Source organism: Pinus tabuliformis, chromosome 2_2 (assembly GCF_031772625.1).
Source record: "Pinus tabuliformis cultivar Carrire ecotype Pingquan chromosome 2_2, CPIR1, whole genome shotgun sequence".
Lineage (NCBI taxonomy): Eukaryota > Viridiplantae > Streptophyta > Pinopsida > Pinales > Pinaceae > Pinus > Pinus tabuliformis.
Window position 1 is genome coordinate 609098578 of NC_142300.1, and position 11236 is coordinate 609109813.

Sequence of the window (11236 nt, forward strand, 5' to 3'; positions counted from 1 at the left end):
TTTTCTTGTTATTGTCTTTGACTTTTAGTAAATTGGTTAAGTGTTGTTATTTTTTGACTATTTGGTTAGTCATTGATATGTTACAGGGGTGGACAAAATGAAATGGAATTCTGTGCAAATTTGAAACTAATCAATTTGTAGGATATGAACTAAATGTTTCAACTTATTGGTTATTTAGAAGTGATTATTTTATGTGTTGTAAAATCATAGTGATTGTAACTAGAACATGCTCATAGAAACTTTCGTTATTTGGCATCTATGTTCTGATTTTTAAATTGAGGTAGTTGTGTTAGCATTGCATTCACTCATAAACACCTTGAAATGCACTAAGAACTTTTATGTCTTTCAAGGTTCTCAATTACACTTATTATAATAAGGTTTTGTAAGGAAATTCTACTTATAGTTCCTTCTACTACCCTAATGACATCTAACTTACTCCCCTTTAGCATCTCCAATAACTTGTTTTGTTGCTATGTCATTAATTTGGTGCCTCCTATTTGGTCCTAAAAAAATATCCTCTTGTCATGGAACCTCTGGTATTTTTATTTCTTGTTGGAAGTGGGACTCATATCACTACTAAAATATGTTGATTCATTAAGTACACAATACCCACAATCAAGATAGATTCTTAGAAGAATCATGCATGTAAAATTAGTTTATTTCTTCTCTCCATTGACCACATAATGCTTTTTAAGGTTATGCCACTTGGTGGGATAGGTATTATGACTTGTAAGACCATGCCATTGCATCTTAAAGGAAATTCCAATCACTTGGGATTTCTGTTCAATCAAGCTATGCAATCGAATCACATTGTTTGTTGATTCCAATCTCATTTTGGATCTATTAGTCTTGGATTAAAGTTGTTACTACTAGTGCTATATGTTCATAATGTCAAGTTCAGATTTTTCATTGATGCTTTTGTGTAGCCAAGGGTTATTTCTTAGTCAACTTCATTCCCCCTCTAGGCAAGGACTTCCGCCACTCCCATGGCCCTTGTTTTATCCTACCCACTCTCATATCACTTAGAAGTTCACTTTATATTGAGTATTTTATTTTTTCATATCGAGTTTGTTTATTGATCGACTTTTTTTTTTGTATACAGTTGGTTTATTTTGAGTTTTTGTTTGTTTGGATGTATCATATGGCAAAAAACAAAATCAATATTTTTTGTTTTTTTTGTTCTTTAAATATGAGAAATTAATGTTATAATATATAATTATTATTATCATTAAGGAGTATATTATTAAGTAAAATCTTTTTATTTAATATGATAATCTCCAAACCCTATTAAATAAAGTTGATGAAGATTCGAAATTAAATTGACATTATTATAGTGACTTTAAACTATTTAGATTACCTAAAAAAAATGATTTAAACTATATATTTAGTTTTAAGAAATGAAATATTTAATTTTTTTTAATAATAATTATATACAATTTATTTGTTATAAATTGATTTAATATTAAATTTTGTATTATAATTTAATTTAATATTAAATTATTAATTAAAATATATCTAAAAAATAATTAAAAAACTAACTATATTAATAAATAAAAAATATATTTAATTTATAAATGAATATAAATTCACATAATTGTAATTATATTTTTAATAATATATAAATGGTTATTATTATTATTATTATTTTATTATGATAAAGACAAAAGATAACAAGTAACGATGGTCGGAAAGTCATTAAGATGGACCACCAAACCTACATCAACCAATTTTTTAAAATTATCCAGTATCCAATTTTTTAAATTCAGCAAGTTAATATGACACAATATCCACAATTATATTTCAAATTTTCAATAAGGTCACATAATGATCTTATCGTGTTTTGAATATTCACTCCAACTTAGAATGTACATAAAATTTTAAGATATAAAGATAGGTCTTATTTAAGAAGTTGGACCAACTATGCATGTGTAGACAATATGATGTTCCTTGTCATTATGGAGGTTTCTAAGCCTTAAACGAACTTTAGATTGGTAAAGGCATTTAGTTTAAAATCTGGTATTTTATAAATTTATATTATATAAATTAAAATTTGTTTTAACATTTTATAAATATATGTGGCTGTAAATTAGAAGGTATTAGAAATATATTATTATAAGAGTTTAATGTTATATGGAAAATGTAAATATAAAACTTTAGTTTTTATAATATTTTTAAGTGGTTTTTCATTTTTAAGATTAGATGGGTGAAGATTGAAGGCTTGTTATTTAAAAATGTATAGGAGGATTGCAAGGTTACTTATTTTGTAAATTTTGTTTTTTTTTTATGATTTATTTAATTATATGGTTTAATCACTAGTAAATGTTTTGTAGTGACTTATAATCAATGATATATAGAAATTTTGAAAGTTTATCTAATTTGATATGTTTACATCATTTCTATGAGACCACATATATATTTCACAAAGTTTTTATTTTTGGTAAAACTAGTTTCTCTAACAATGTTGTAAGGTACTTAAAATATGTTCAATGCTAATTCTAGGCAAACTCAAGAATGTGAACAATGCTAATACTTAAAACATAGATCACTTCAACAACTATTGGGGTTTGCTCTATCTCAATACACATATCTGAAAATTACGTCAATTTCAACATAAATAGAACAACAACAAATCAAATCTAAAGGTTTCATTGACAAAGTTAAAACAACATAGCGTTAAACCCTACTACCCCAATAAATGAGCATACTAAAACAATTGTAAAACTTTCTCAATACACGAGAGAAATCAAATACGTACTCATAATTTAGGACAATAATGGTATACTTCATATTATAACAATAATGAAGACAACAAAGTCCTTTCAACTCATCCCAAGCTAGATTCATCAATGTATCTGAAACCTTACTTAGAGCATCAACAACCACTTCAACCCCCCCCCCCACCCACCCTTAACACACACACACACATATCAATAAAGATGATATATATATACATTCGAAGTCAAACATACAATGATATGCAAGAGGAAGCTAGGTGTGGAACCAAAGTTAGAGGCATTGGTGTCTCCACTACCAGAGGTACTAGAATTTATATAAATATCCATGTCAAATGGAAATGACATCAAAGCATGAAATGCCTCTCCATTAGTAGGCATATCACTCGATCTGAGTATGCAAAATCATCTTGAAGATCTCCCTCAAAAAGAGGTGTTGGAGAAGCTATTGTAGTAGGAACAATGCAAGGTACTAAAGAAGAATGCTTTGATGCAACCATATGATTAGAGGAACCTAAGTCTAAAATCAGTTTATGATATGATGAAGCAATAACAATCAAAACATGACCCATACCATGATCCTTTGATGACTTGTCTCTAGTCTTCTTCTTTGGGATGGAACCATCTAGATTATATTTTTTTTTAACAAGATCAATTGTTGTTTTTATATTCCAAAAAAGAGAGGGCATGGGAATGCCATTACATCCAGAGAGTACGTGAGAAGGCTGCATAGGGTTGGGATGGCAGAAGCCAATCCTCCAATAGGCTTTTTTACACTATTACATGAAAAACATGAGAAACAAGGACATTTATAGACTTTTACAAACTGTGCTAGTAACAAAATAAATTTACTTGACATGGAAACTGAGAAGAGAAGAAGAAACAGAGGATAAAAAGTGGTGATCTAAGACTAAGAACTGTTGTCTTTTTGTCCATTGGAGTTGACAGGGTCGGTCATCTTGCTTACTGAACTATTGTTTTCTCCCATGTTGGAGCTGGAGCTCTGTGCTGCTTGTTTTGCTACCATGTAGCGAAGGATCTCCGGTGATTCTTCAATATGATCACAATGATTGTTGGAAGATCATAGTTGCTCCTCAAGGATATGCACCTTGTGAGTGAGAAACCCAAACTCAGATTGTTGCTTTGACTGAATAATCTTGTTTTGGGCTTTGATCAATTTCATCTCCTCCTGCAGGTCTGCACAATGCAAACAGTTTTCGCTCTTCATGTTGCAACAGGGAGCGAGGGAAGGATTCTGAAGGCAGGAGAGAGGTTCTCGGAGAAAAGAGGAGCCTCTGTGGAGGGACTGGAGAGCTCGGTAGACAAGAGCGCAGAGAAGGGAGTTGTTGGAAAAATGAAGGAAGTAAAGGGCTTTAAGAACAGGAAGGGAGCGAGCCCGAGGAGTGAGCGGGAAGGATCTGGCAGGGAGGATCAGGAAGGATCTGGTAGGGGAGACCGAGAGGATCAGGTCACAAGAGAAATGGTAGGGAGGATAAGAATAGAGTCTTGTCCGTTGTAAATCGAGGAGGCACTGAGCGTTAGGACAATAGGAACGCAGGAGGAATTCATGGAAGGGGGGAGTAGGTAGACCTGCCTTGGGCAGTGAGTTGACCAGGGGGGAGAGACAAGCCAAGTTGGCATAAGAGTCAGCAATTTTATTATTGTGCCTTAGGATATGGTAAAAAGAAATATCTCCAATTTCCCGGTTTAAAATTCTGCAACGAGTGATTAATCTGCTAAGATCAATGTTGGGAGATAGTGTTGGTTTCAGCATCATCTGTATTATTATTGACGAGTCTCCAAAGACCATTGCATTCTTAAATTTAAACTCTTTGATTATTTGAAGGCCTTGCAGTAAGGCATAGGCCTATGCCTTATTATTCGATGCTTTTCCTAGTCCCCATTGATAGGTGGCTATATTTCTTCCCAATTCATCGAAAATTGCCCCTCCTGCTCCTGCTATTCCCGGGTTAGATTTTGAGGCGCCATCAAGAAATAACTTGGGTCTGCGTTTGCCATCAAGCCATTCTAGAAATTCCTATTCTTTTATCCTTACCTTCCATTGAGCATTGGTCGAGAGTTGCCTTGAAGGGAGATCCAGGGCACTCTGAAGATGATTCTTTCTTCCACTTGAAGATCTTTGATAATAATATGACTATTTCCTTTAGCATAGATAGTCTCTACAGTTAAGGCCCAGGTTTTGCTCAGGACTTTCCTTATGCAAGGAGCTTTTTCCTGGAAGATGACTCCATTTCTCATGAGCCAAATGTTCCAAAGAAGGACAAACAGAAGCGTATCCCAAATTCTCTTTTGGGCACTATGTCCCTTTTTGGCACAGGGGTAACTTTTTTTCCACTTGACAATTGTGGCATAGATGGAGGAGTTTCTTTCTATTTTGAAGTTTAGGGGATGAGGGAGGGAGCTCCAAGCTTGAGAGGCAAATGAAAAATCCACAAATAAATGTTGAATAGACTCTTCAGCATCGGAGCAGAGAGGACACCTAGATGCTCCCTGAATGCCTCTTTTTTTCAAATTGTCTACTGTCAAGATCTTCCCTTTGAATAGGGTCCAAATAATTATTTTGATCTTTGGCGGGCTCTCAAATTTCCAAACCTGCTTCCATAAGACCCATGGAGGAGAAGGGAGAAAGTCATCCAACAGTGCATCATAACCTGCCTTAATGGTGTACACAATTCCCAAAGGATCACATCTGAAGTTGTCTTCTTCGTACCTTAAGGTGGGAGCTACTCCTTGTAGCAATTCTTTCATTTTGACTTGAGCATCAAGAAGATGTGCAGGGGGATTGGGAAAATTCCATCCCATCCATCGCCCGTTGCTGCTATTCCAACTGGATATTTGGTTTAAGGTGTGTATTCCTTGATCCTTGTGATATTGCTGCAAGGCGAGGAGACTGTGATCAACAGAGAGGGCCTTTTTCCCCATAATCTTGTCATGCCAAATGTTAATGCTACTGCCTCCATGAGGCACTTTGGATATGTTGTCTTGAAGAAAGGGAATGGCCTTTTTGCAAAGTTTCCATATGCGCGAACAAGGTCTGCTGGGGGTGTCATGATCCAATAGATGTTGTCTAGTTGTGTTCAATTTTTTTTTTCTAGAACCAACTTCCACCATGATTGCGGACCAGAGATCAAACGCCAAACAATCTTTCCACCGAAGGCAACATTTAGCAGCTTGGGTATGCGGATAGCAAGTCCACCACTTTCATATTTGGTGGTAACTTGCCTCCATTTGACGAGACTGAACTTCTTCTTATCTGACTTCCCTCCTTGCCATAGAAATTGTCTTAGAATCTTTTCTAATTTGTTGTGGATGTTGATGGGGGCCTGGATCAAGGAGAAATTATAGAGGGGGAGAGCAAATAAAATTGCCTTTAATAGTATGACCCTTCCGGCCAGGTTTAGCCAAGTTGTTCCCCATTGTTGTATCTTTTTCTTCATTTTATCAATTATGTTATTCCATACCTTTGTCTTAAGGGGCCCAATGCCAACTGGCTTCCCTAAGTAATTGAAGTGTCTCTAATTAAGCTTGTAGGAGACTCCAAAGATTTGCGCTATATTGTGTATTGTGTTTGTTGTCGCATTCCATCCATATATGCAGCATTTTAGATGGTTAATCTGCCCACCAGAGTACTACACGAATTTATCAAGGAGATTTTTGAATCTTCTTGCTATTATGATGGAGGCTCCTCCCATTAAAAGGGTATCGTCAGCGAACTGTGAATGGTTTATGCTTTTTACCCCATCACCGAACTTGATACTAGTTATCAATCCCATTCTGAGATTATGATCTAGAGCTCTGCTGAAAGATTTTTCCATGAGGATAAAGAGAAAGGATGATAAGGGGCAGCCTTGTCTTAGGCATCTGGTGGATTGAAAAAAAGCAGAGGGTTTGCCATTGATTAAAGGAGAGATCCAAGGTTTGGAGATGCAATTTTGGATGAGTAAAATGAAGTCTTCACTGAATCCCATTTTTCTTAAGACAACAAACAAGAAGGAATGCTTTACTCTATGAAAGGCATTTGTTAGATCATGTTTTAAGACAAAACCTTTCTCACCCATGCTGACACTAGAGTGAATGGCTTCTTGTACCAGAAGAATAGAGTCAGTTATCTGCTGATTTGCTAAGAAACCCCCTTGATTTTCTGATATGAGAAAGGGAAGATATGCTTTGATGCGAGAAGCAAGGATTTTTGAAATAATTTTATATGAAGAATTACACAAAGAGATAGGCCTAAATCTGGAAAAGGATAGGGGGTCGGGTCTCTTTGGGGAGAAGGGCTAGGAAGGTTGAGTTTGTGCAACCTCCTTTCTTCTTTTTCCGATGCACCCAATGTATCATCTTCATTAGATCTCAACAAATGACCTCCCAGAATATGCGATAGAAACTAATGGAGAAGCCATCTGGGCCAGGAGCCTTGTCTGGATGAAGAGTCCAAACTGCCTTAATGACTTCTTCCTCCTCAATGTCTTTGATTAGATGACGATTCATTTCCTCTGTTATCATTTTTGGAGTGTGTACGAGCAGATCATCATAATCTTCCTCCTCGGTGTTCTCCGATAAGATATTTTTGAAATGCTGTCGGGCAACATCTTTTATCTCTGCTTGGTCTGTGCGCATGATCCCTGCTTCATCTTGAATTGAAATGATGGCATTCTTAAATGTTCTCACTGTTGCCTGTTTATGAAAATAGGAGGTGTTTTTGTCCCCTGCTTGTAACCACAGATTTCTGGATTTTATCTGCCATTTCTCTTCCTCCTTTCTATTATTATTGTAATTCTCCCTATAGATCTCTTTTTCCTTGTCGTGCTTTTCCCTGTCCATTCCATGCTCTTCTATCTCCTTTTGCATCTCGACCAGTTCTCTTTTTATTTCTTGTTTGTTCTGCTTTGGCTCCTTATATGAGTTTTTGACCCATATCTTGAGTGCATTACGCACATTTATGGGTTTTGTTTCCAAAATGTGAATTGGTGAGCCTTCTACATGTTTGCGCCAGGTGTGTTCCACAATGTTCCTTGCTTCCAGAGAATCGATCCAAAGTGTGTTGAATTGAAAGGGGAGAGGTCCTAGATTTGGATGTGAAATGAGATCTAGTGTGGCAGGTTGGTGATCAGAAGCAATACAATCTAAGATGGTGGAGGTGGTTGTAGAGTGAAGGGATATTAACAAAACAACCACAATGAAGCGGTCCAGTCTCTCCATTATGTTCCCTGGTCCAAGTCTTTTGTTGCTCTAAGTAAAACAACGATTCTTTGGCACAATATCCACTAGATCGTGCTCAACCATAATATTTTCCAATGTTTCTCGTGAGGGATCAGTTGTAAAATTGCCTCCCCATTTTTCTTTGGCATGAAGGATCAGATTTAGATCACCTCCAATGATGTAGTTCAAATTTTCTTCTTTTTCCATATCCTTCTTAAGAGTGCTCCAACACACTTCTTTGTCCCTATAGTGATTTGGCCCATATATGATCCGGATTTAAACAGGAACGCAACAAATTACAGAAATAACCATAAACACAGAGATGTAGCGGAAATAATACTTCATTTCATTATTGTAAAATACTGAAATATGCTTACAAATAGGAATAGAAATAAACCAGCTAGGGCGATGGTAGCTTATCTCTGAGAAGAGATGTGGCGGAGACATGCCTCTGAACTACCTTACAATGAGGCTCAAGGGCCTTTTTATTATTGAACAATAAGAGAAAACCCTAAACAACCAAAACCCTAACCCGAGGAGATGTAACACCAAGAGTTTATGGGCCCCGTTAGGGTGAGTTGCACAGCGAACTTCCTGGGGTCATGACTTGGTCATATTATCTCCGTTTGACGTGCATGATAGCCCATTGGAAAGATCTCTCCGAGGACTACGAAAAAAAAGACAATTTTAGACAACAAATCGCTCGCAGTATATTTCCAAAAAAAATATCGTTTAGGGCCTTAAAACGGCTTCGGAAGTTTAAGACTCGAAAAACTACTAAAAATAGTAAACTGTGCTACAATTAAGGAAACTGGTGGGAGTCCAAGTGGAATTGGCGGGTGGCCACCAATATCCACTTGGATCATTCCTCCCCCATTAGGAAGCAATGTTCCCTATTGTGTTGAGTTCCTCCATGAGATGAGGGAACTTCTACTAAACTTGGTCCCTGGTGAGCCACTTGCCCTGGTGAAGGAGTTGGCCTGCTTTGACAACTCGATACAGTTGGATATTCTGCTGGCGAGTGTGCTTGATCTGTGTGTCCATGATCTGATTAGTTGTAGCTTATTCCATGCAATCTGGATTTAACTCCGTGGGTGTGAGCTGTTCTGCAATGTCGGATGGGTCTAGTAATGGTGGAAAGTATGGCCGAAGGCAGTCCACATTGAACACTGGGTGCAGGCCAAGGAATGGGGGAATGTTGATCTCAAAGGCATTGTCTCCCACAGCCTTGGTAATGGCATAAGGACCATATCGAAGTGGTCTAAGTTTCCAATAGGCTCCAGTAAGGCATTCCTTTTGCAAATGCAACCAGACTTTGACGCCCACCTGAAACTTGTGTGACACCCAATGTTGATCATGTTGTTACTTGTACTTGGCATTTGATTTCTCCATAATGTAATAGACCTACTGGTGAATATGCTGGATGTGCTCAATGAATCTGTTTGCCTTATCTGTTTCAGACTGGACATGAGCCGAATCTGCGTGAGTAGCTACAAATGGCATGGCCACATCAATGGGACATAGTGGTTGGAATCCCAAGCCCACATGAAAAGGGTTGTGGCCAGTCGAGCTATGGAGAGCTTAGTTGTAGATGTGCTGAACATAAGGGAGGCTCTCATCCCATGTGCATGGATGCTTAGAGTTGTACATACGCAGAATGTGTACGATCATCCTGTTGACAACCTCTGTCTGGCCATCAGTTTGAGGATGGAAGGTTGTGGACTTAGTGAGTTTGGTGTCCAGCATTTACCAGAGATTGGACCAAAATGTATTGAGGAACCTGCTGTCCCGATCTGAGATGATAGACTGTGGGATCGTAAAGTGTACCCACACTCATTCAAAGAAGAGTTTAGCAGTGGCTTCTGTTGTGATATTCTTCTTGCAGGCCACCATAATGGCCATCTTCGAGAACCTGTCGATGACCACAAAAACACAGTCATTTCCATGCTTAGTGGAAGGAAGGCATGACATGTAATCCATGGAGATGGATTCCCAAGGTCGACTAGGGGTAGGTAGAGGGGTATAGAGGCCTTGCTTCTTGATGGTCGGTTTGGCAATGGCACAGGCAGTGCATGATCTGATGTACTTCCCGACATCCTGTCGAAGATTCGGCTAATAGAAATACTTCTGCAGTACTGCCACCATTTTCTCGACCCCGAAATGCCCAGCAGCCTGACTGTAGTGTGCTTCCCAAATCATCTTGGCACACTCACTTGAAGGAACACAAAGGTGACCTAGGTGGCATAACAGGGCATCCTGGAGGTGAAAAACTGAAACGTGCTGACCCTCCAAGAGTGTCTGGTATGTGTGGCCGAATTCCGGGTTGCTTTTGTAGAGAAGTGGCCAATCACAAGTTTCGTGCCCACAAGAGTTGAGAATGGTGGTTAATGCCATGATCAGTGGTCGACTGAGCCAATATGCAACATTATTGGTGTTGCCCTTCTTATTCTTGATATTCAAATGGAACTATTGTAGGTATGTGGACCGCTTTTGATGGCGATCATTCTGCAATTTCCCTTGGGTCTGTATGAACTGCAAGGGTCAGTGGTATGTTTGGATGACCATTTCCTTCCCCAAAATGTAATGCTTCCATTGTCAGCAGGCCTACACAATGGAATACATCTCTTTGTCATAAGTGGGATACTTCTGGACTGTGTCTAAAAGTGTCTCACTATGATATGCCACTGGATGCCCGTGTTGAGTAAGGACTGCCCCAATAGCATAGTCAGAGGCATTTGTCTCGACCTCAAATGGTTTTTGCAAGTGTGGTAATGCGAGCACTGGTGCTGAGCAGAGGCAATCTTTTAACTCTGTGAATGCCTTCTGTTGAGATTCAGACCAAAAGAATTTTGCTTTCGCTCCTCCCTTGGTGACTTGACTCAAGGGCCAAGCGATATGAGAAAATCCCAACACAAACCTGTGGTAGAAGTTGGCAAGACCTAGAAAGTTGTGAAGCTCTGTCAGAGTGGTTGGAGATGGCCAATCCCGAATGGCTTGGATCTTGGCTGGATCCACATGCACCCCCTGTTCATCAATAATGTATCCCAGATACTAAACCTGGGTCATGCGAAATGATGAGCCCCAGAAATGGGTAATTATATGGGCTCATTTTGCCTCTTAATTCGAATTAATCCACCATTCTCATTAGTTTATTGCATGTTTTTGAATATATTTATGCTAATAGAGTGAATTGGGTTAGTCATTTTTCCATGTAGTCTAATGTGTGCTTTATGCAGATTTTTTGGTCAATTTTGGACAAAGTCAAGGGATTTATGAGCAAATGG

At 38.1% G+C, this 11236-nt stretch overlaps 1 protein-coding gene across 1 annotated transcript; it reads right to left on the reverse strand.

Moving 5' to 3' along the window:
* Positions 1-7103: 7103 nt before the first annotated feature.
* LOC149194127 (uncharacterized) lies at positions 7104-7952 on the reverse strand. Its single transcript, XM_089407553.1, has one exon. It carries the CDS (start codon positions 7950-7952, stop codon positions 7104-7106), a length of 849 nt encoding a protein of 282 aa, XP_089263679.1.
* Positions 7953-11236: the final 3284 nt, after the last annotated feature.